Source organism: Pygocentrus nattereri, chromosome 4, assembly GCF_015220715.1.
Source record: "Pygocentrus nattereri isolate fPygNat1 chromosome 4, fPygNat1.pri, whole genome shotgun sequence".
NCBI lineage: Eukaryota > Metazoa > Chordata > Actinopteri > Characiformes > Serrasalmidae > Pygocentrus > Pygocentrus nattereri.
The window spans coordinates 39,312,368-39,338,642 of NC_051214.1; the positions used below are offsets into that span (position 1 = coordinate 39,312,368).

Here is a 26,275-nt window from a genome sequence, read left to right on the forward strand (position 1 = left end):
TGTACATAGCATCCAGAATCAGACACGTGATTTGAATCAACGTGCTAGCTCACCTGACCAAACAAGGCATGGTATGGAACAGTAAAGGGTGAGGTCATGCTACTGTAGAGTTTAATTTCAGCATGTTTATGTTATGTACTGCATTCCTATTACATGCATCATACCAGGTTCAGTATACAGCAACCCACTGAGTGCTATGTAGACACTACGTAAACTGGAAAGTCTACCAACTGGCTACAGATAGCCAAATATGCCACTAGCTTAAGTTACTTTGTTGCTACAGTCAATATCTTCCTTTGTGAATCACACTGATTACAAAGAGTCAATGTGGTAACATTTCACCAGAAAGTGAAAAGAATAAATCAGACAAATGCATCAAAAATTATTTGGGATTTTTTTTTTTTATTATTTTGGATTTACTCCAAGTTAGTAAAATGACCACTTTTTCTCTGGTATGTACACTGTGACCTATAAAAATAGACAAGCAATATGGGAAATATGGATAACTTTGAAAGGAGCAATATCCACTGCAGTATTTACAAACGCTGGACAATATTATCATCATGTTGAAAGACAAAATAAACCTCAAAACCACTGATGCCACAAAAAATGATGAATTTGCAACACATTTATCTTTTAAAAATAAATGGCTTCGATACAATTTACAGTTAGCACAAATCTTCATAAATTACCAACTTTTAACTTAAGCTATAATACATTTTACATCCATTAAAGAATATGAAGTCAGCCTTGATCAAGCAGAGTGGTGACAATTTTAAGCAGAGCCCACTTCTGCATTTCACTCCTCTACAAAATACCTGTAACTTTTTCACCTTTCTGGTCAAAATATATATTAGTATTTAAAGCCAAAACTCAATTTGCGGCAAGTAAGTGTAGAAAGAGAAGGCTGTCTGGCGTTGTGAATGGTTGTTCATACTACTATAATGCTGATGAGACTTCTCCACAAAAATAGTCATTTATAAAAGCAGTCTTGCGCGTTTTGTTGAACTAAAGACGTCTTTACTGTTCAAGGGTGTGCGCTTGGCTAACACTTTACCCCATGTTCCCTGCTTTGTATTCTTCGTTTTATAATTGCAACAATGTTATTAGAAGCTTGCAAGCCATTTCCAGCTATTAGAGGAAATGAGGAAAAAAAACTTGCATCTGCATATTTGCCTCTATGTCCCCAAAACCATCTCTCCGATTAACAAGTGCAATAGAGGAAAGATGTGTTGCATTCCTGTTCTGTTCTTGGTCACCAAACACATCTACACCTTTTACAGGAGAGAAAGAGAGAATGTGTTTTTACCCAAATGTGAAAGCAAGTGAATTTCCTTTTTTCCAGAAACTGTTATGCAGCCCTTTGCTCAGCACACAATGGCATGTATTGGACAATTTCACTGCCTTGCACCAAAAGAATTAATGTGTCACAACTATAGGTTTTCTTTCATGTTAATCAAAAGTCTTTCGCCCCTTCATAAACCAAACGTTTTCAACCACAAGCTTCTTGAAATAAATAGGGATTTGCTTTTCAGCTGAAAAACAGCATTGCCACTTTTCCCACTATTCTGTTGTGCAGTCTTTTTCCAGACCTCCCAGACTGCTCCGCTTTGATTTAGGGGGTAAGATTCATTGCTAAATTACAGGGAAATGAAGAAAGGTTTCACAGTGACAGCAGGGCTGGTAAAATGTTTTTTCGGTGGATAGACATCATAAGAAACCATGAGGGCGTTTAGCCTCAAGAGTGAAATTACTGGCCAATCTAGAATTACACATTAGCCTACCACAAACCCTACTCATACTGCTACCGTCCCCCATGGCTACTGGGTCCTTTGCCTCTCTTGGAGGGGTTGTGATGGATGTGGGAGCTGCCATGTGCTAGCATCTGAGAGCCGGGGCCCATGGTGCTGCCTTTAGCCTGCGGGGAGGAGGTGCCCACAGGGACGAAGGCAGGTGTAGCGGAAGAGCGAGCCAACGCAGGCTGCAATGGACCAGAAGCAGGAATACCTGAAGGAGAAGAGTCTCTTAACGTCATGTTAAAGGGAACATGTTCTACATTTTTCTTACAATATTTTTTTTTTCCTCACGTTCAAAATAGTCCATTAAAATCACAGACTTTCTCAGTACTTCTGATTCGAGGTGCGCTGCATACCAAGCTTAGTTTTCTAAGTCACAAAAGTGCTGGAACTCCTCACTCATCATCATCACTGACGGCAGTCGTCCCCTAGTGTGTGTGTGCTCACTAGTGCGTATGTGGGGTTTCACTTCACGAATGGGTTAAATGCGCAGGTGAAATTTTCCTGTTGTGGGACTAATAAGGGTCACTTAATCTTAATCAAAAAAATTGAAAAATACAGCAGTGAGAGGACATGTCGAAAGAAAACTTGCTTACAGCTACAGAACCCGCCTGTGCCGACATGGTTTGCTTGTTGGAATGTTTGGACTGTGCAGTGAGCTGTTAGCTAAAATATACTTCACATCCATCTAATAAACTGTGGTATGTAGTGCTGCTTCAGTAGCAGGCAGCAGTCTACTACAATAGCTTAGCTTGCTACAGTTTTACAGCACCGGTTCATTCCAGCTCACTGAAACTTCACTGATGCAAGATTACAGGATAAAGACTCAAATCTGAGCAGAGGTAAACTTTGTGTGTAGAGATGTTAATTTATGCTAATTCTGCTTTAACATTCTTGTTAGCACTGGACGCTAACATTAGCTTAGCATTAAGGTTAAACAAGCAGTAATTCCAATTCACTGACGTTACAGATTGAGGCAAGCGTGGAAGATAAAGATTCAAATCTGAGAGTAATGCAATCATAATCTTTCTGATTATTAAAGACACAGTGAGAACTTTGTTGCTGCTCTGCTTCATCTCATAAAACAGACAGTATGCAGGGTAGTGTCAGGAAGGGTGGGGTTTAGAAAGAGGGCAAACCAGGGGGCGTCTAGAATTTGCATAATAGTGCAAATTTATATGTAACCGGGTTCACTGTTCTCCGTCACCAAGTGATATAATGTCTTCTATAATCAACTGAATAACATAAACCAAATTGCGTATTTATGAGCTGAGAGAATGAAAAGTGACTGTGGAAGTGACTGTTAGACCTATCTAGCAGATCAACTGCCTATTGCACCCTGATGCTCACAACGTAGCTTGTTGTATGTTACTAGCATTGGTCATTCTTCAGCAAACACATAACGCACTTACATCCATAATCTGGATCACTGTAAGATGGAGTTAAAGGTTTGCTGGTTAGAGTTGTGTGTGTAATCAAAATTCACCTTTGGAAACGCTGTAGCCATAAGCAGCGTACGCAGCGGCTGAGGCAGCTGCTGCTCCTGCCATTGCCCCTGCAATGGCTGCTGCACTGCCTGCAGTCGACTTCCTTCCTCGACCCTTCCTGCTGGAGCACTTCCCGGCCCCTCCGGAGCCTTTAGGCCGGCCTCGGCTCCTACCGGACCTTCCTCTGCCTGGACTGGATGTGTCTTGAGAAGAGACACCTACAGGAGTAATAGAGGACGAGTTCAGCTGGAACATCTGGTTGCGAACCTAACCCCAACTATCCGCCTGGAGGATATGACCTTGCAGAGACCAAAATATACTAATGTGCACCTGCCAAATCCAGCAAAACAAAGCAAATCTGTCTTTTTTACACTTTTGTTCTCTTTCCCCAAATTTAGTTGCTCAGCCAAAACATATTTAGTGAAGTCTGATTCTTACTTGAGAACTACAACTAGAAGGATAATGCAGCTAACAAGTAATGGAAAAATATAATTGAGAACGAAGGTTGGTACAGTAAAGTGGGTAATTTTACATGGCAGACAGGGATGTTTGCCTGCCTGGGCAAGGACACCATGCTACACCAATGAAGGTCTTTGGACAAGACATCTAAAGCTAGATTCACCTGCCTATGTAATAATTATATTGTCACGCACTTGGCTAAAACTAGGCTTGAGTCAATTGACAATAACATAGTTTGATAGACGGATGATGGATTCTATCATGATTGTCAATGACTGAGATGTCTGAAAACACACCATCCTGTTGTTTTGAGATGCACAGAAGCAACTATATCTTTCTCGCTCTATCTCTCTGATTTCTTTTAACAAGATTTCTTTTAATGTGTAATGTTTGTCTTTGGCCCGAATCAGTCCTGACATGCTGTCTCACTTTAGGTTTAACAGCAGTGCAAAGTAAATATTTATTTATCTTGGTCATGCTTGTTTAACTGATCAAGCTGTGCTGTAGCCTTCTTCACATGGAATGACTTCTCTCATGAAAAATGAACAGGGGCTTAAAAGATTTTTATGCTATGACTAAATCAATTATTAATTATTGTCTTTATAAAAAAAGACAATGCATAGCGTGATTGATCATTCCAGAGTCTGGCCTAGAGTCTAGTGTTTTATTGTTTATACCACTCCAGCAGGCACTTACACATAGCAATCTTAGGCTTGTGTGCAGCTGTTCAGCCACAGAAACCTATTTCATAAAGCTCCTGATGCAGTTATTGTGTGACTTATTTCAAGAAGCAGTTGAAACTATAATAAATGATGCAACAAAGGATTTTTGCTACTTGCTTCAGCACTGAGCGACCCTGGATTGTGAGTTTACATGGTCTACCAATTCATGGCCGAGCTGTTGTGGCTCCTAGATGCTTCCATTTCCAGGGCAGAAATTTCACAAACTGGCTTGTGGCAAAAGTGACATCATAGGACATTGCCATGTTTGATGCCACTGAACTCTTTGGTACAACCCGTTCTACTGCCAATGTTTGTCTAGAGATATTGCTGTGTGCTTGCTTTTGTATACTTGTTTGCAATGGGTGTTGCTGAACCCAATTAGGACTGTCCACATACTTTTGGCTATAAAGTGTATATTGTACATGATATCACAAACTACAAAATTAGTTAAGTAGGTTAGCGATGGTTTGTTACACTGTATGACATACTGTTCTTTGTAAAAACTGACAAAAACCTGTCTTTTGTCAGTTCTTTGGTCCAGTGTGTGACTTGTTGAGCTACATTAGCCTCTTAACTCCAGTGCAACACTAAAGAAGGAAACTCTGGACACCAAACATGTCTTTGCTAATCAACTACATTTGGAATCAACTAGGATTTGGAAAACTGAGTAAGTGTTCCTTTAAAGTCAGTTTTCTGATATCCAGGGCTTAATATTTTTTCACTTTTTTTCCGCCTTCCTTTTTTCTCACACTTATTTTCTAATGCATGTTTGTGGATGAAGTTGGATGTCAAGGCATCCAAGCCTCTGCCTCTCCCAAGTCCTGTCTCCCTCCCGGCCATGCTCCTGCTCATGTTTCCTAAGAGAGCTCCAATTCTGCAACCCTCAGTGCTTTAAATTGAAAATCTTGACAGCAAAACTGCTTATTAGCATTGCCCTTCACTCAAAAGGCAGGCAAAGAGCCAGATCCATGCTAAAGGCTACCCTGTTGGAGCCATTTTGTTTATGCGGGATTTGATTGCAGTCATGCAGCGCTTCCAAAAATTGAGAGGAAGACAAAGAGAAAAGAGCTGCACCACATACAGCTTGCAAAAGCTGAGCCAAGGCCCACACGAGCACCCTTCCAGCAGTGTGAAACAGAATATATCAGCTGCTCAGCTAGCCAATTATTCTTTGTATTCAAGGCACAGTGTCAGACAAAACAAATCAAACTGATGAAAGGGCAGACTCAGCAAGGTCTATCATAAGAATAGCTGAAATGATGAAAGACTGTGTATACAACTCAACGCAGGATTTCCTCTACAAACCGCAGTAGCAAATATACTTTACCTTAAATAATCAACAGAGCCCATTTTCCTCACTGCACATGCGAGAACTGCTTTGACAAGTACTGTTTAAGATAATTCTTCAATATCTACAGTCAATTATAGCCCCAGTGTGGCAAGCCATTCCTAGTTATCAATCTGCATGCAATTAATTACTTTAAATGTGCTTTTGTAATCAAATCCTCACAGCAAATGTTCCTACATTTAGTGTAAAACCTTCCCAGAGGAACAGAGGCTGTTACTGTAGCAAAGGAAAAAAAAAATTAAAATCACTATTATTTCTCAGTTCCACAACAAGTGCTTTTGTACAGATAGTGTTGACAGGGATTGAGCCTATTCTTGGACCAGACAGCACTTTAAATAGAGAATCTCCATGGAAAGGAATATGTAGTCAGTCCTATAGTGTACACTGCATAAAAACAGTATAAACAGCCTTTTTGCAGCCTGAATTCTGCTGAATACCTTTGGCCAATTTTGTAGATGACGGTGTCAGAAACCGTATCAGCAAATCTTTTTTGAGTTTGTGTGTAACAAGACAGCTTCAGCTCAACAGTAAAGAAGCAAAATTCCTTAAACTCTATATATATCTGTTTTCCAGTTTCAGATCAAGCGGTGGGTGTGTAAGGGCTCTACCCACCGTTCATGTTGTCCGACACAGAGCCGGTGCCAGAGGCAGGGGAGTTGGTGGCGCGGGATTGCGGGGCAGATGACACAGGCTCATCCACGATCACTAGCATGTCACTGCTGCTCTCGTCAGCTGGGAGAGAGCCAGGCTGCAACTCGCTGCTCAGAGAAATCTGCAGAGAGACACAACTCTATGGGTGAGACAGGGACAGAGGGACAGCACCACATTGGAAAGGTGTCAGGGCCGTTAGGTAGAAGAGAGGAAGGAGAGGAAGAGGGTGATTGATTAAAGTTCTTCACAAGAGTTAGAAAATGTCTGAGCCCTGTCTAAATTTAAGTCAATCCAAGTCAGATCATAACTAACTGGCAAACTACATCTCATTATAAGTGACAAGTTCAGCAAAAACAAACAAAAACAAATGTACAACAATTCATTCTTTGTTTCAATTAATACTTTAGCATTGCACTGGGGCTAGGAGGCTAATGTAGCTAACAAGCATTGGAAATTTGCGCCCTGCCGAAAATTGTGATTATTATCACTGTGAAAACTGCATTTCTAAAACATTGGGATGCATTACACTACTACCAAATATTTATGTGTCTGCTTTTCAGCACATATTTTTAATATTCAATATGAAAACAGCATGAAAATGCATAAAACTTAAAATCAGAAATTCATATCTTCAAATTTTTAACTGAAGAAAAAAAAAGGGAAAAAAATAATTTGAACAAATAATCCTAACTTCATGATTATAGAAATCACTGGAAGCTTGTAATGTCTATTTGTGCAGGTGTGACTATTTCTCTCATCTCTGTCAGCAGTTCCTTTATGCTCTTTCAGCTATTTAGCTGTATAGAGCCACATCATACACCTGACATTTTACACAATCCAGCAGATCCAAAGCAGGGATTTAGCTTTACACACCCTCCCACATCGCTGTGTTCTCATTTTGAAAATATGAATGTCGACATAATTCTAACAGGTTTAAACTTGGCTCGTAAATTCCAGCAAGGCTTTTGAAAACATAGACATCAGACTTTATAAAAACAAGATTTTCTTCAAGATGGGTGCTGAAATATTGCAGATAATTTTCAAGTGAAACAATGATGAGGCCAGACACTTGTAAAATGTCAGGTGTATGATGTGGCTCTATACATCTGTTTGGAACCTGGCTACCAAGTGATAAAAAAAAAAAACAACTAAAAACAAACTAATAAAAATGGCTTCTGAAGGTTGATCCATATACACTAACCTAATGGACCAGCGATACAGACGACTCTGCAGATATAGTGTAGATCTGTCGAATTTGAGAATTTTAAAGTTAATCATATCTGGTGGTTATGTATGGTGGTTGTAAAATTATGTTTGGGTACAACAGATACAACCCCAATTCCAATGAAGTTGGGACATTGTGTAAAATAAAAACTGAATACGATGATTTGCAAATCCATTTCAAACTATATTCAATTGAATACACTACAAAGACAAGATATTTAATGTTCAAACGGATAAACTTTGTTTTTTGCAAATATTCACTCATTTTGAATTTGATGCTACACATTCCAAAGAAGTTGGGACAGGGGCATGTTTACCACTGTGTTACATCACCTTTCCTTTTAACAACACTCAATAAGCGTTTGGGAACTGAGGACACTACTTATTGAAGATTCTTTCCCATTCTTGTTTGATGTACAACTTCAGTTGCTCAACAGTCTGGGGTCTCCGTTGCTGTATTTTGCGCTTCATAATGCGCCACACATTTCAATGGGACACAGGTCTGGACTGCAGGCAGGCCAGTCTCGTACACTGTTGTAACACATGCAGAATATGGCTTGGTATTGTCTTGCTGAAATAAGCAGGGAAGTCCCTGAAAAAGACGTGCCTTCAGCCGGCATGGCAGAGTTTTAACTTACACTTGTAGATGGAACTGTGTTCACGGACAATGGTTTTCTGAAGTGTTCTTGAGCCCATGTGGTAATATCCATTACAGAATGATGTCGGTGTTTAATGCAGTGCCGCCTGAGGGATCGAAGGTCACGGGCATTCAATGTTAGTTTTCTGCCTTGCCGCTTACTTGCAGAGATTTCTCCAGATTCTCTGAATCTTTTGTTGATATAATGGACTGTAGATGATGAAATCCCTAAATTCCTTGCAATTGCATGTTGAGAAACGTTGTTCTTAAACTGTTGGTCTAGTTGCTCACGCAGTTGTTTACAAAGTGGTGAACCTCGCCCCATCCTTGCTTGTGAATGACTGAGCCTTTCAGGGATGCTCCCTTTATACCCAATCATGACACTCACCTGTTTCCAATTAACCTGTTCACCTGTGGAATGTTCCAAACAGATGTTTTTGAGCATTCCTCCACTTTCCCAGACTTTTGTTCCCCCTGTCCTAACTTCTTTGGAATGTGTTGCAGGTATCAAATTCAAAATGAGTGAATATTTGCAAAAAACAATAAAGGTTTATCCATTTGAACATTAAATATCTTGTCTTTGTAGAGTATTCAATTGAATACAGGTTGAAAAGGATTTGCAAATCATCGTATTCTGTTTTTATTTATGTTTTACACAACATCCCAACTTCACTGGAATTGGGGTTGTAAAACTGGAGCGCTTAGCAGGTGAAGTGGAATAAAATCTGTTTACTCTTTTTAACTAAACAAATTTTGGACATCACATATCTCGGTTGAATGACTATATTTGGGATAAAAGGGAAAAGTTGTGTAAATTTAGTTTTTTGTTGAACTATCACTTTAACTCAGTCCCCCTTTCCCCTTATCCTCCTCTATCCTTTGCTTGTTAGTATTCCCTCAGTGCAGCCTGCCGTGGTTCACCTCGCTGAAGGGGCTGGGCATTGCCGAGTCCATGTCCACACTGATGAAGGAGTCCTCCCCATCTGCCGACAGGTTGGAATTGTCTGCAGAGGGAGCGTATGGAATGACCAAGTTCACACCTTCCTTCTTTTTCTTTGCTTCTACATCATCATCCTTTTTTCTCTGTGGAGAGAAACATTTTTTCTCTAATCTCTGAAGGCCTACACTTGTACATAAAAGCACAAAGGAAGTTGGGATGAAAATAAACGCTTTCTTAAACCATCTCAAGGACAGAATTACCTTCTCTGCATATTTCTCTCTCTTCCTCTTGCGGTCCTTCACCTTACTGCTCTCTTCCTGCTGCCTCTTCTCTTCCTGCCTTAAGCGCACTGTCCATAAACACAAACATGTCACGAAAAGCCAGAAGCAGAAAGAACCCCTGCTTGGGAGGTCAGTCACGGCCAAACCAACTCCTCAATAAAACAGTTAGACTCAGCGGGACCCTATAAACACATGCTATAAAAGACACCAATGGCAGTGTAAAGTGGGCTGACTAGTACAATGAGATGAAGATTTAAGGGAGCCCTTTTGTGATTGTGTGTTATTTTCTTCAGACTGTGTGCCATTTCTTACAAGGCTGAGGTCAAAATGTGCATTAAACAAATTAATTGAGAACAGGCCTTTTGCAGGAGCCACATGGCTTTTCATGCAACTCTTCTCACAGAGTCCTTGATGAAAATATATACTCACATTTTTTCTCCAGCTCCTCATCATCCAACAGCAGACTGACCACTTCTTTGGGCTTGAGGGTATCAGGTTTGAAATTTCCACCCGAGATCACCATCCTCTGAATCTGAGACAGAACACAGAAAAATTATTAGTTTGTATAACTGTATAACGATGGTTTAATTTTAGTGTAATTACAGTAGCAAATGTGTCTTTCATGGTGTGCAGTAATAATTCAGTTTACCAGACAAATGTTTAAAGTTTTTGTAATTACTGTTAACTTCATACTAAAACTCTGTGTTACTACTTAGCATTCAACTCTATCTAAGGCTTTGCAGCATCTTCACATGTACTCAAGGTTTATCCTAAAACCTTCCTCCTCTTCTCCATCACTCCTAAAATCAGATTGAAACCAGGACAACAGAGCTCCAACTGTGAGACAATTCAGTTCACCATTCTGTGCTTTATCACAATGAATAACATTTTTACTGACCATCAGATTAGTATAAACATGCCGCTCATAAATGATATGATAAAGTAAAAATTCTCTGAGCATATATGGTAGCTGTTTGAAAGTTTACATACAGGTTAGCTTTCTGTGACTAATTTCCTTTGCTACCCTAGCTGTTGGTTTAAAGACTCATATTTAATGTTATTTCCTTTTGATTACAGCCCTACATTCACAACAAAAGGCATGCATTTTTGAAGTTGTGGGAATGCAGAGTTCAGGCTCTTTTAACTTGAGCAACGCTCTGCCACCCGTTAAACGGTGGAATTCCAGTGGGCAGCCTCTTCTCCCCAGAAGAGTACAGGGCCAGAACCACAGGATTATATTTATTTAAAACTGTATAGATTATTTTTGATTACCAGACATTGTGTCCAACTGCATTTCTTTAGAGGTTTTACTAGTCAAATACTGGAATTTACCAGGCAAAAGAAACTCAGAAATAACACTGAGTACATTATACACTGAATTACATTATTCTAACTTCACACAAAGGCAGCACCTGATAATGCAGAAATGACTGCACATTGGTTATAGGGGTATCAGCCTGATATAATATAAAGGTGGCATCATAAAAATGCAAAAAAGGACCTTTTACAAAATACTGGCAAATAACAGAATGCAAGAGAATCATTAAGGAAAGCATTAATTATCCTTAGGAGGGAAAAATTTTTATTTGAGCTTTTTGCATGGGGAATGTACCTCACTCTTCTCTTTGGCCCTCTGTAAGATGCGCTCCTCTATAGTGCCCTTACATATGAGGCGGTAGACAGTGACCTGCTTGGTTTGGCCCAGCCTGTGAGCTCTGTCCATGGCCTGCTGATCCACTGTAGGGTTCCAGTCACTGTCATAGAAAATTACCTGCAAAGACACAGGAATAAATTTACTCAAAACTTCACATTCTTTGACACCTCACCTCTGTGACCACCTCACAGACGCACTGCTTATATAAACTTCCTTTGCTTAGGCCACAGTTTACTATTGTTCTACCATGGGAAAAACAGAAAGTACGTTGAAAAGTGCAAGCCATGTTAAAGTTGAGGTAAGCCAACGAATGTTGAAATGTTGAGCTGATGTAGCTGAGGACACTATATTCTATGTATGGCTTGCTGATATTCAACTTCAACCACAAATGTTTGGTGTTTGTTATAACTTATGTTGCAGCTGATGTGTTGTAACTAAACGCTCTTTATCAAGCAACTAATTTGTCATTGATTATGCTGTAAAGACCAGCGCTGTCACACAGCCTCACCGTGTCTGCAGCAGTTAGGTTTATGCCAAGGCCACCCGCTCTTGTGCTGAGGAGGAAGACAAAAATATCCGTCCTGCAAGCCAAGGAAGAGAGAAAAAGTAAGACAGAGAAAACAAAGGAGAGACAGACCGTGCCTGTGTCTGGCCTGCCAGGATTTACAGCAAGAGACATTTCAATACACCACACACCCTCCTGCAAAATGGAAAGCAGACCCCACAGAATCCACCAATACAGAGATAATGCAAACCAGAGCCTTAGAAAGGGAGGTCAAGGGAGGGGGGATGAAAAAAAAAAATAGAAAGGGAAATAGAGGAAAGTATAGAGGAAGAGAGAATGAAAGAGGAAGAGAGAAAGAACAGAAAAAACAAAAAGACAGGCAAAGAGAGAAAAAAAAAAACAGGGAACAGAAAATACAGAGAAAAAGAAAAAATGAAAACGAGAAAGAGGTCATGAGAAAGCAAATAAAGAAAATGAGAATAAGAACAAACAACAGAGAAAGAGAGAGAAAGGGAAAGGAAAGAGAGAGACACAAACAAGAAAAAGTGTGCGTGTGAGAGAGAGAGTAGGAATCATAAAGAAAATGAAACAGAAAAGAAGAAAGAATGAAAGAAAAAGAAGAAAGAGAATAAATGAAAATGAGACAGTAAGGGAGAGAAATTATGAGAAAACCAAAGAGAGATCAAAGAAAAAAGAAAAACAAGGGAGAGAGAAAAAGGAGAAATAGGGAGAAAAAAAACTGTGGGTATGAGAGAGAATAAGAGCGAGAAAATGAGAGACAGAGTGAGAGAGAGAGAGAACCCAAACCGAAATTCCTCTCCGGCTGAAGGCAGCATCAGGGAAGAGGATTTTAGACATTTGGAAAACAAGGTCCAATTAGTCTAAACAGAGACAGACGCTAAACATCTGCAACCTAGTCTGTGCTGTTGGACAGGTCAGAAACTTGAGCTTTTTGTCCTGTCCCACGCTCCTCTCCCCCCAAAGCTACTTTGACTGACAGCTCACCGACTCTGGAAGTCTGCCACCATGTCTCGACGCTCTGAGATCTTGGAAGAACCGTCCAGTCGCATGTAGGTGTGCTTCCTGTATACCATGTACTCCTGAGGAACAGTGAGATAACGATGGAAAAAGTTCACACACTAAATAAAGCATACTGAATACCCAACATATCATAAGTAACATTAGTCAGCCATGCATAAAATAACAACAACAAAAAAAAAAACTTGTAGACCTCACAAAAGTCCTCTTTCACACTACAGCTGGCAGCACAAGTCTCATTAGCACCATAAGCCCATTTTCCTAGCTGAAAGAATCCAAACGAATCCCCAACCAGTCATGAATGGTGACCTCCCACCCTCCCACGCCACCCAGAGTGAAGCCCCCACTCCATCAGGCCTGGGGCTCCTCTGGCCTCCCTTGCAACAGCACATCTGGACTATGTGAAATGTGCATTAGCACTCTTGTTGACATTAACGTCCTTTGATCAGGTCTGCAGCTCTGGCCAAAATGACTCTGAGGCAAAAAAAACCCACCCCCTTTTGCAACTCAACTCATGAGGTGCTGATGGGACTGAAAATGTACTACATCACTGAGAGTCTACCTCCTGGCCAGCAGAGCGGCGCCAAATATAACATGATTTAACTCTTCGGAATTCTGCCCAAAACATATTTGGAACCGACTTGAATGGGATTTGAATAAAGTAATAAATAAGTAAAATCTGAGAAGCCCACTAAGTACAATTGGAGTCAAGGAGTCTCCATGGACAGCATCATAAGTCAAAATCAAGAAAACAGAACAGGACCAGAACTAGGAAATGTCCTTTAATTTCCTTTTTTTCATGTGTATTATAGGATAACGAAGTATTCAGCATATTGTGTAAAAGTCAGAGACCACCCTCCATTTATCTAATGTCCAGTCAAAATGGCAATTATTAATACTGATCTTATTAAAGAAATTGGATATCGGCCAAGTGTGTCAGATGTGACCGCAGTGGTAGAATAAACTGGTTGTTGATTTTTTTTGGGAGTCATGGATGTCAAACTCATTGTTGAGTTCTAGACAGGCTCAGTATTGTACAGCAAAAATGTCGTACAATGCTCTAAACATAATTTCCATTAATAGAACAGAAAGCTCATACAAAAATTGGAAAGTCAATAGAAAACATGAAAAACAGGAGTTCAAAATAATTAAAAGATACATAGAAAACGGGACTCTTAACAACCACGCAAGACCTGCTAGGCAATTTAAAACTCCTCATAGATCAACAGCACTTAAAGTTTCTTTGAGAGAAGGAGAAAATTAATCTCCATTTCATCTTCAGAACTAAAAACACAGATATTTCTATCTATGCTTTCACTGAGTTTGAGTGGATACACTAAATACTGAAAATACTGATATGATATTTAGTTGTTAACTATTTGAAATTTTAAAATAATCTATGTAAATACATCAAAAAAAAATTTTCTCTACGTAATTTGAGCACTGCAGTTGTCTTTTACATTGCATCATCATTACGTCAAGATAGATAGACAAATAGAAATAGTCTAAGATTACATACAAAAACAAACAAACTAAATATATTAACTGGCATTAAAAGTAAAGAAGGTTTTTGCCTTCTCCTATAATGTTACCATTCTGGAGCGACAATGTATTTTCTGCTTTCTTTCCCTATATTAAAAAATAAACAACTTGTTCTTAATATCTGTTTTGACTTACATAAATGAAGGGTGGTTTCTAAATTTTGCAGAGCTTTACATCCCAAAAAGGTAGTCTGAGATCTGACTGCTGTTACACAGATAAGTGATGGTGACATCAGTGCCCATTCCCAAACTTAACTACTGCTGATATCATGCCAAACTAGGCAGTGTCAAAGTGGGGAAAAAAAACAACAACAAAAACAAAAAAGCTAATGGCAAAGATTACAATCAGCAGATCTTTTCCCCAGAGGTAATATAGGGACCTGAAATTGACTGCAGCTGGGTCTTTTAAACACAGGCCAAGTCAATTGAATCGTGGAAAATTGGTCAAGCCATGACTTCATTCACCAAACACACTGCAGATTTCTCCATTTATCTCAGCCCTAAAAAATCTCTCCACACTCTCGCCATTGTGCCCAGTGGCCACAAACTGGGGTTTATCACTGCACTTATTATAACCAAGTGATATACTATAATCTTGACTGAGTGATTAGTAGAAAAACGGGGCAAAAGAAATGCTAATTCCCACGTCAGAGCTAACGGTCAATCAAAGTCATGGGCTGCTGTCCTGCTTTTTCCCATGATTAACCTTTCCCATGGATCAACTATTCTACAAACAGAGGAAGTGAAGCATGCGTAACCACCTGGGAAGCTCCTTTCAACCTTCAAAGATGTCTAGAAGAAAAAGAACTTTAACCAAAAGGATAGGAAGGAATTCTCATAGAAGTGCTTGCAAACTACAAATGGTATTATGCATAAAAGTCAATGAGAAAGAACAATAGGTGTATGTGACTAAAGGCTGCTTCTGTTGGGAACGTCCAGTTTCAGGTCTGGTTTAAAGCTCCAAAAAAAAAAAAACAACAACAAAAAAAAAAAACACACAATCAACCCTTCTTGGCTTCTTTTTTTCTCTTTTTAAGTCTGTCTCTCTCCCACCACATGCAAGTGTTTCACATGCCAAGTTTTCAATCCCTCTTTTCCTTTCTCATCATTTTCTGACAAATAACAGCAAAAACTACAGAAGGCCACACGATGCAATGGAAAATTCAATGCAAGACAAATCCAGTTTGATGGGAATTCATTACTGTTATGCACAAAACAACTGTGCAATCGTTCCAGAGACTAAGAGAAGCTTTCTGGTGTGCTCACCTCCAGCAGGTCAATCATGCGGGTCATCTGAGAGTAAATGAGCACACGATGTCCCTGAGACTTCAGTCGAGTCAGCAGCAGGTCCAGAGTGTGAAGCTTGCCGCTGTCCGTGATAAGACTCTCTTTGTCTGAAATAAAAAAGAACAAAGAAAACTCTGAATCAAACAACAATCTATATCAAGAACATCTGTACTGCACTCTGTGATCCCACCAGGCCGTGACTAACCATGACAGGACAAAAAGTACATCAAACAGCTCTGTTACATCCTACATTAGACTAAATATCAGGGTTAGGAATGCTAATCTAAGACAAGATTGTAAAGAGGGTTTACAGAATTAAATCAATCATTCAAGTTACATCTATAACCAAGGTCAAGTCAAAACACCTCACTTTGCTTCCTGTTTGTATCAGGTGCACATTCATTACAAAGGCTTCTTTTGATTGCATGAACACAGACGAACAAACAACGCAAAAGAAGAGAGGTGAACTTTCCACAGTGGCCTCACTCAACCCCCTGACCCCCAAACATCAGTGACTGGGTAGGTGACCTTTCTGGTCTTTCTGGTCATGGGTCTGTGGAAGTCACCACAGAACAGAGACTGAGCAAGACTCTGGTGGGGAGGTATGGAGGTCCCCAGAGAGAGAACCTGTGACATGGCTAGGTCTGTCCAGTACAGAGATACAATACAGCAGCAGTGCCCACTGGCCATGCTAATGTGAACCAAGGATGAACCCTGACCCATCACCTCATAACCCAGGAAAGGCCAAAAAAGGTCATTTTCTAAAGGTGCTAAAGAGAAACTAAAAGCTATGATAGGGGCTTTAGCCAGAGACTTTTACATCATGCCACACACTTAAAACTAGCATCCTCATACAAGGGCTTGGCCAATTGTTAGATCAATTCACGCAACACAATAATTAAAGTATACAAGAAATAAAAACAAAATATAAAAAACAAATATAAACTATATATAAAATTACACTATAAATAACATGACAAACACATTTAATACATCCAAACATAACGTTTAACACATTGATAAAACTTATAATACAAAGATTTAAAGAGAACTTAAGGAGAACTAGTGGAAAATTCAGAACAATTGGAACCAAGTTAACACACACTAAAACTGCAATGAATTCTGGTAAGCTCTGTCTTTCTAAGTTATAACATTTACATTTCTTTGTAAAGTTATTGACTTGTTTTTCTGTATTTGACTTTTCACATCAAGTTATAATTTTTAGTTTGTTAGTTTTCAGTTGTTAGTTTTGATATTACTGGTTATTGCAATTTCAAGCGCTTCAAAACCGTACTGGTTACAAAATCGATCGGGCTCTAAGAGTCAAATCACAAGTCTGTGGTAAAGCCTTCTATCCAGGTACTGCAATCAATTTTCTAGCAACATCTAGTGCATTTATGACTTAAGTAAGTGTTGTTCCATTGCAGTGGCCAAGGCAGGCCTATAGCGCTGGGTCAGAATTAAAGAACGTCAAAAGAAGAGCCAGCCAGACCAAAATCTGTATTTTGAAGATCATACATCTATTTGAAGAGTCCATCAATCACTTTTGATCTGCAGTCTTTGCTCCTGCTTTGAACCCAGTGTGGTTTGAGGAGAACAGACCCATGTCAAACACTCATCCATCAAAGAGCCCTAATCTAATGTGCCTTTCCTTGTCCACCGACACCAGACCCAGCTTTACTAAGCTCCACAGAAAGGAAGGGGGAGATGGAGGCTGTGGGTTGATGCTGCCCTCATGGCTTTGTGCTACAGTGCCATCTTCAAGCAAACCCCAAATACCACAGGGCATTTGGAAAGAGACTGCTCTCCACAGCAGAGACTGGTCCAAGTGCCTCATGGAAATACTGTACACACAAAGTACCAAAATTGTCTTAATTTTGCAACTCTGAAGACACGTGTTATTACTACATAATCTGATTTGAATAGACTATGTGATGTTTTGCCAGAGGATTTATTAAGTATAAATGGAAAAGGAAAATGGACCAAAAGACAAAATACATCTTAATGTCAGCCAAAAATGAAACAGTCCAAGTGTAAATCCATTTACAGGGAAATTATTTTTTGAAATGCACAGAAAACTGTACAATGGAAGCACCAGAGTCCAAAAAGGGACTCTGCCATGGTTAGTTATCAAGCCCAGGCACCTGCTGGTGGCTTTCCCTCCCCCACCTCTGAGGACCCTTTCCAAACCCCTCACAACGTAATCCAATCCCCACTGGCCAGTACTGGGTCTGACTCCAGGGTGACCTCATTTAAAAAAAAAAAAAAAAAAAAAAAAAGCCATGGAGCCCTGGTCGGGCCCATTAACCCTGCCATGTAAATGCTATTGCTCTGCTTGCTAATTTCATTAAAGTGATCTCGGTTGTCCCATTGCTCCTTTGGCGAGGGGACCAATGCAGAGCAGTACTGGCCGCTACTCTCTGGCCCTCGCTGTCATGAGATCATCTCACTTGTTTACGAAGGCCAAGCTGAGCGGACAGCAACACCAACAACATGGGCACAAAGCCACAGTCGGAGTCTGCGATTAATGGAGGTAAAAGCCAGTTAACAAGGCCTTTCACAGATCTACTGCTGAGAAGCTAAAAAAACAAAAAAAAACAAAACCTTAACCTATTGAGACTTTGAAGTGGGAAAATAATAATATTAAATCACATGCACACCCTATGGGTGGCCTTACTCTAAGTAAACACAGAACATCCAAGTAAATAGTGAACACATACAACTAAAACCACAAAGAAATAATTCAACTTGAACTCATTCATCTGAAGTTCTAAAGTCATTTTTCAGTTACTTACACAAAATCAACATTTACAAAAGAGCAAAAGTGCCTGTCTATACTGTCAGCTGGTGTAATGATAGAGTATAACAATCTGGAAACATTTATAACAAAATGATATCCTCTGGAGAAATGTGACCGGCTTAAAAACACTGAAAACTGACCTTGCCTTGACAATGATAATTACCAATTTGGGGAGATAAATGGAATGGACTCGGAGAAAGCTCTGCACTAGGGGTCAGAGGGAATTTCAAGCCTCAAACTATTAGACAGGTGGGATGTTCTGCTCACAAGTCACATGACCAGGCCTAAGCGGTGAAAGGGCAAGAACAGGTCAGGTCATGGGACAAGACTGATACAGCTCTGGGTTTAATGGACTTGAATTTGATGACGTCAAACTGGGAACTTAAGAGGGTGGGATGCAAGACCAGTGAGTTATGAAATTTGTCATTAAGCCGTTACATATGTATGACAATCAGTTTGGCTGGTCTAGAGATGGCAAGAGGTAAACAGGACCACAGTTTCTCCTCACAGTACAGCTAAGCATGTAAAACAGAGTAAAGAGCTCCCCCTATAGGTCATAAACAAATTAGGATGGTCAACATTCAAGCACAGTGGGGAACTTGTACAGCTGAAACATATGGCAATATATAGACTAAAACTATACATGGAATAGCAGTAATGGTCTTCTGGACAGTCCTGCAAGAACTGGTCTGAAGAAACACCTTCAGACCTGAATTCTGTTAAATTCTGGCCTTTCTTCTTAATCAAGATGGCACAACCAAGGTTTGGATCACAAACAATTACGTAGCTGCCAATGTTTGGGCCAAAAATCAAAAAAGGCCAAGAATATTTCCGGCCATTTTGCTGGAGCGCAGGGATTCTTTGAAGGAACAGGAAGGGAAAGCAGAGTTTCCCACAGGCTGTCTACAAGCTAAGACCAATTGCTGCTCCTCCTTCATCTCAACAGTGTGCAGCAGTGCAGTTCCAATAAAGGAAAAACAAAAAAAAAAGTCACTGTGCCAGAGCTATTGTGAGAAAAGACCTTCATGCTACATTGCCCTGCCCTCTAATTAGCAAGTGTCACACAAAATCTACATCGGCAACATATTATTATAGCTAGTCTGTTTACAAAACACCCAGTAGGCAGCTTCATCATGTCAAAAATTCACCTCAAAATACAATTCTTGGTAAAGTCATGCTAGAACAAAAAGTTCATAGTGAAAAATAATTAATGTAGCCACATTCTGCAAAGAGGTTCAGCGGTGAACACAATGCACTTCACATATTTTGGCTTAACGAGTCAACCAGTGAAACAAAGTCACACCACCCAATGTGCGTGTCTGGTTTGTGCTTTGATTATTTGAAATACTTCTGTAGCTTAGCTAATATGTTATGATATTACTGATTAGCCTGCATCACAAAGGGTATTCAAGCACTCTTCCACCATCTTCAGAGGTATGGGCTCATAGGTTCCGCCAGCTAGATTGTGGGAGTAGGCAATCACACTGCCACAGGACTTCAATGAGCCTGGCTCTATGTTGTGTCATTTCCTTCCTTGGGTACAGTATGACTCTGAGAAAATGGGAAAGGAGTGAGCTGAAACACCTTGAGTCTGTGAATGAGTGTTCGCACTTTCTCACACACATAGACACTCACACACACAGCGCTTACCTAACAATGTGCTGAAACAATGTCCAATAGTCGAACTTCCTTGCTTTGTCCCCCCTCCCAACTTCACAAGAGCTCACGGGCCTCCATCTCACAAACTTTGCTCCCAACAGTTGCAATGGCCTTGCATGTATGTGTAGCAATGCTTCAACTAGGCCAGTTGTCCTGAAATACTCCTGCCCTGTACGTTACTTCACTTCATCCACTTCAATGCAGAAAGGGCTTGTTAATTAGCTGATTAATTGGATCAGCAGGGAAGACCCCAAAATATGCAGGGCAGGACCAGGCTTGGGAACCACTTGCCTAAGAAAACAGAACTCTCCCCAGATTTTCTGCTATCGCTCCCACTTTTGACAGCCATACAGTGCTAACGTGTAACAAATGGCAGTGTGTTAAGCCAAACGGTGACAGTGACGGAGAGGTACAACAGGCCCAGGCCCTGACCCTAAACCAACCAGGGCCGGTGGCTACTGTGACCTGTGCGACTCTCCCACGGGTATCTCTCCCTCCCCGGGCCGCTCAGGGGGCCCGAGCTGGCAGCCTCTCTAGCTCCTTCTGCTGCGTTTCCTCTGGCTCACACGCACAATGGCCTGTGGGACGCAGCTGCGCCGAGGGGCCTCTCAGCCCAGCCTATTGCACGAGGCCAGCCAATGGAGGTTCGGGTTAAAAGACGAGCCGGAGGTCAGCTGAGAGTCTAAAGGTAGGGGTGTTTCTGGGGGTGTTGCCTTTTTACGGAGCCACCACAGCCCTTACTAAGATTTGTATGGTGCTTTTAAGAGATATGCGCTTCCTTTTGAGACGCTTAAAATCAAAATGAACAAACTGTGAGAAAGTTTCTTGTCTTAAATAAAACAGTCAACGCAAGAACAATGGTCGGATACAGAGAAATGAAATACCACTCGGGCGAATGACTTAGTGCTGTTGGCCAGTAGTTTTATACTCAAATACACATTAACACACCCATACAGCACTAGGTGAAAGTTTGACACTTCAGAAAACTAGTAATAAAAACCTATTCATCTAGGTAGAAAGCATTTATTTGCACAGAAAAACACTAATACTAGAATAATTACAAAAAATATTAATATAGTAAGTAGTAAAGTTATAAATATGAATGTTTTTGCTTACCCATTTCCAAACATCTCCTCTTGGCAGGCTGTATTAAGTGTAGTTATCATCCCACACCTGATTAATCAATGCTTAATTATGTTAAAGCGAGGTGAGCTAGTGACAGATGTGGGCTTTTAAACTTTAGAACCGTCTTCAAACTAGCTCACGCTTTTTACAGAATAGAAAGTTCTTATTACTTTTTACTGTATTTATTTTTTATTTTTATGATAAGATTTTTTTTCATTAGAAAAAACCTACTTACTCCCAAGATAATGGCTTTAAACAATGCTTAAGTGTCTAAGGTTTTTGCACAGCACTGTACAGCTAAACAAACACATTAGGGCTCAATCAACAATTATTTCTGTAATGTTTTAACCCATCAAGCGAACGACTAACTGAACCATGACGTCTTCTGCTATTGCCATTTTCTATAACCTTGCATGTCACATTAAGTTCCTGTGACAACAGAAGCCATATCACCCTTCACGCTTCCTATGATGTACTGCAAGCTTTCAGTACATAAACATTACAGAGCATCTTTCATTTTCAAGGAAATGCATAGACTTTTCTTCATAATCGACATAAACAATGACTTGTCATCATAGTCCATTTCCACAGCCATGATATACACATCACCACATGCTTACCTGGTATCCTGATGAAAGACCAGCCATGTCTGGGCTGGAGGGCCATCATGCCCCCAGGGCTCTCAGGGTGAAAAGAGTGGGAGCGGGCAGCCCAGGCATAGGCCAGTTCTGGTGAGCCATAGAGGAAGCACTGCTTAGCAGCCAAGCTCCCACCATCCCGGACCTGCCGCCACTCATACTCAGCACTCCGATCTGGACAGCATCGCTCAATAGGAACTGCTGTCACCTGCAGGAAAAAAAAAATAGCAGTGCTGTTAAAATGCTTCGTGCCTATTTCAGGTGTTGACATTTGGCCATGAGATGCAACATAAAGGCACCAGACATCATGCAATGATGCATTCTTTGGCTGAAATTTAATCGCAGCTTTGCCATGTGTCGTCTGCAGTTAGGAGTCTTTAGGGACCACATCTTATAAGCGAGGTACTGGACACGAGAGCTCAGTGCTTTCTCCTCTTTTTAGAGTGTCATTAATGATTAAGTCAGGTATCAACTAGTGCAGTAAAGTGGAGAATAATTAGTGATAATGACTTTGGACTTGCTGACTGACTAGATGAAAAAGACACCAATGCTTTGCATACACCACTTTTGAGGAACAGACTAATGAGTGAAAAGGCTGGAAACAAGACACCTATATTAACTTGAATAAAAAATAAATATAGAAATAAAGTGAAATAAGCTGTCAAAATCATCAACTAAAGTCTCTGCTAAATGTTACAGCTGTATAACTGTTATCTACAGGCCTATTGGTCTTTTTAAGTTGTTCTTTTCCTATTGGTGATCAACACTAGACAAGCTGCACGGAAGAGAGAGTAGAATTTCCCACCACAACACATCCACACGCACACACATATCCCTGTGTTTCCGATATTTCGGCCGAACCCCGCAGCTCTGACAGGAAAGCGTGGCAGAGGTCTCTAGTGCTAACAGCGCTAACAGGCCTTCGGGTAACAGATGACCATTTCCTGTAGTGATTCACGCCACCCTCAGTCCCCTCCATTCTCTATTTCTTTTCTCCTTCACATCTCGCTCTCTCTTTCAGCTCTTGCCGAGGGTTTTATGGCTTGCTGACAAGCGGATGATATTATCTTCCTTTCATTCTTATCACTGCTGAAAAACAGCTCAGCTTGGCTGGGCTTCTGGCTTTGGCGCGGACAGCTGACCAATGGGAGAATGTACACGCAGATGTGGCCTTAAAAGCCAATAAGGTCAAGAGCCCCTTGTGAACAAAGAGAGAAAAAAGTGCTAATCTATCTTATCACTTTCCCACAGTGCCCATATGCCCCTGGCGCCTGCGGGCTGGTGCCAACACCGTGCCGACTCCCACGGACACGCAGCAGAGTCATGAGGCCAGGCAAGATCCCAGCACTCATGCCTGCCTTAATGCAGGCACAAACACAAGTTTTTCATCATAGTTAAACAAATGTATACGTTATCCTGAAAAGTGTGCTGTGCTGCAAAGTTTCACATTGACATTGAACGTTAATGCATGACGCAAATGTGTTGTGATGACTCATTTTGGAGCAAATGCTTTGGCCATTAAGAATAACACAAGGATACTGAATGCTATAACTGTTTTGAGTGGTGCACTGTAGAAATGCTGCGAGTTAGATATAATCTAAATTTACTCAGAAACAAGCCAATACAATTAGTTCTATTTAATCTAATTTTACCCAGATACAAATCTCAGATCAAAATCTCAAGAAAATATATTACTCACTCAACCTTTTTCCAACTAAAATCACTTTAGAAGCCCTAAATGCTGTTTATCCTGGGATGCATGTGCTTTAATGATTACGCCCCAGTCCGCTTGTGAGTTTAGAGAGGTGGCTCTCACAGACTGCTCTTGTTTCACAGTGGTGAACTTGCGTTGTTTAGTTGTACTGCAGCGAGGTCAGCCCCATCTGAGCAGCTCATCTGTGAGGGACTCCAAGTGGATAAATAAACCAGTCCTGTTGTCAGGGCAAGCCACTGCTTTTGAGGTTTTATTTTAGATGGACAGTTTGTTTCTGATGCCGCAGGAGATCACTCTCAGGGGTTGGCCAGCAGCAAGCTGTTTTATGCATTTCAGAATCTGCTCTGCTGTAAAGTCTCATGACGCAGGACACAAACTATTGCTTTGTTTGATCTAAGCCTGGATTTTCTGTCTAATGACAATGGATCACTTTTTATTAGGTGACCTCACCTCTGCTTCGATTCCCTTTTTTCCCTATCATGACTGATGTCGCATAAATCACATTTGAGCTTTTCACAAAGGAACAGAAAATCATACCACATAAGCATCAAGAAAATAAAGCAATTTTTTTGGTAGTGGTGACAGTATTACTTTTTTCACCATTAGGAATGCTTTACTTTCTACATATTTACATAGTACAATTGCTTTTTCCTTCTTTGAAAAATTGCCCACTTGACACCTTCATGTTTCACATGTTTATAGCTGTTCATCATAAAAGTCATGTTTTCATGTGCACAAGTAGGAGGGTTAATAACAGTCTGAGTATCTAAACCTGGGTTAACAGAGAACGTTGTTAATCTGTGTCGTAAAACAAATCAACCATGGTTGGATATTTTAGGTTTTGTGAAGTTGAAACTTTGTCAGGGACCCTGTCCAAGCTGAACGCGCTTCATGAGACAGGCCCCTGGAGTGTTTTTTTTATTGTTTTTTGGAGTTTTTTTTATTGTTTTCTCCAAGCCTGCTTCAATTCAGGAAGGGCTCGTTAACTAGCTGATCAGTCAGATCAGGTGTATTCAATCAGAGACAACCACAAAATATGCACAGCAGAGTTAAAATACACTGCTCTAGTCTGCTATAGCCACTGAACACAGAAAATGTATCAGTATACCAACTGATACAGCCATATGCAAAGATTGAACTCCCTGTTCAACTTACATGTTTAGTTCATTTGACAATAAGTTAACACATCCTCAATATGAAGGTTTTCCTTCATCACATTTTAGTGCACAATGTCAATTTAGTTTGGCTGACCTATCTGGTGGAGAAGCGGCTTGGAAATGGATGACCTATCTGGTCTGTGTTTCTACTTACCTGAAGTTATACTGGAAAAAAACAAAACATGATATCTAAAAGGTGTGGGAACTTTTGCACAGGCCACATTTTATGTTTTGCAGATTTTTTTTTTTCTATTATTGTACATTCAGCAAATAAACAGTAATTGGACATTAAAATGTGCAGAGGCGTGCTCTTTGTAGTGGACGATTCACTTTTTTCATGCAGAAAAACAACGTCATTTGACCAGGGGTGCATAAACCTTTGCACACAAATGTATAGTTGGACCTGACTAATTTGATGAAACGTCCTGCAAATTATAATATGATTCCCACTTTATGCTGCAAAGACTGTCTGTGTGTGAGTGAGTGAGTGTGTGTCAAATCCATATCATTGCATTGCACAGAAGCCTTCAGGATACCTACAGTGGAAAAGGCAAGTCTGTACATCAATTCAAAATGTATACAAACCACCTATTAGATGATCCCTTAATCTGTAATTAAATGTATATTACATTTTGCTACTGCAAAACACAAGTGCCTTCATTTGAGCACATTGTCAAGGATGAATTGTTATAGGTGTGATTGAGATGTCAAGAGTAGTGTGGCTGAATTACTAGCTAATTTAACTACCCTAGCTAATATTAGCTAGGCCCAGAAGAGTGTTTTCACCTTTGCTGCAATTAAATGACTACCCATTCATTAACCCTTAAAGATACCTGAATATCAAAATTAGTCAAAACGCACACTCTTATTATTTTGCAACATATTTTACAGCTATATAACAAATTAAAATGCAATATCAGCAGCATATAGCAGACATACTGTTGGAAAATGGTTACCTGAAAAGTTTAGGTTACAAAATACAAAAAAATTTGAGGAAGGGTCACGCAGCTCCTTGGGGTAGAGGAAAAAAGGGACGTGTTAATCTATTTTAATTGTGGTGTAGTATCACTGCAACACATCACAACTTAACTGTACTGCTCACATGTGACACGTGTCTGTTGTCTGGGAGTGTTCGATATAATGGGAAGCATTTTAAATATAATGGAAGAGTCACTGTGCTTGCTGTTACTACAAGGTGTTAGAAACAAAATCACTTAACTGGCCAAGCACATTTCCATGAACTAGGAACTTGTCTTGATGGAAGTGGTGCATATATAAATGGACTACACAGAAAACAAAAAGTAAACAAACATTTCAGAACCCTCACCCTGGGTGTAGCTGTGAGTATGAACTTGGGCGGCTGGCTGGGTTGGCAGGGTCTGAGGGAGGAGGTGGTGGAAGAGCGCCTACTACAGACGATTATGTCTGCGTGTGTGAAAAGCCATGGATGCTGGGCTGTGAAGACCAGGTCCTGCAGAAAATCAAAGCTCAGATTAACACGACAAATCATCTTCAGTCACTTCATAACATATTGTCAGTGGGAGTGTATCTGATCTGATGCCTGTGTGCGAGAGAAAGATAAGGAGAATTTGTATTGTCACTGTAAACAAGA

General features: G+C 40.3%; 1 protein-coding gene across 1 annotated transcript in view; it reads right to left on the minus strand.

The window, feature by feature from the left end:
- Positions 1-382: 382 nt before the first annotated feature.
- ino80 (INO80 complex ATPase subunit) overlaps positions 383-26,275 on the minus strand; it is a 49,151-nt gene continuing 23,258 nt past the window's right edge. Inside the window, exons 26-37 of the mRNA XM_017692586.2 lie at positions 25,991-26,134; positions 21,775-22,000; positions 15,550-15,677; positions 12,710-12,804; positions 11,708-11,780; positions 11,158-11,316; positions 9,975-10,077; positions 9,525-9,613; positions 9,246-9,407; positions 6,425-6,584; positions 3,283-3,501; positions 383-2,007 (exon numbers count right to left, since the gene is read on the minus strand). Coding sequence (XP_017548075.1) covers positions 1,805-2,007; positions 3,283-3,501; positions 6,425-6,584; positions 9,246-9,407; positions 9,525-9,613; positions 9,975-10,077; positions 11,158-11,316; positions 11,708-11,780; positions 12,710-12,804; positions 15,550-15,677; positions 21,775-22,000; positions 25,991-26,134 — 1,761 coding nt within the window. The 3' untranslated portion in view covers positions 383-1,804. The remainder of the gene's footprint in view (positions 2,008-3,282; positions 3,502-6,424; positions 6,585-9,245; positions 9,408-9,524; positions 9,614-9,974; positions 10,078-11,157; positions 11,317-11,707; positions 11,781-12,709; positions 12,805-15,549; positions 15,678-21,774; positions 22,001-25,990; positions 26,135-26,275) is intronic.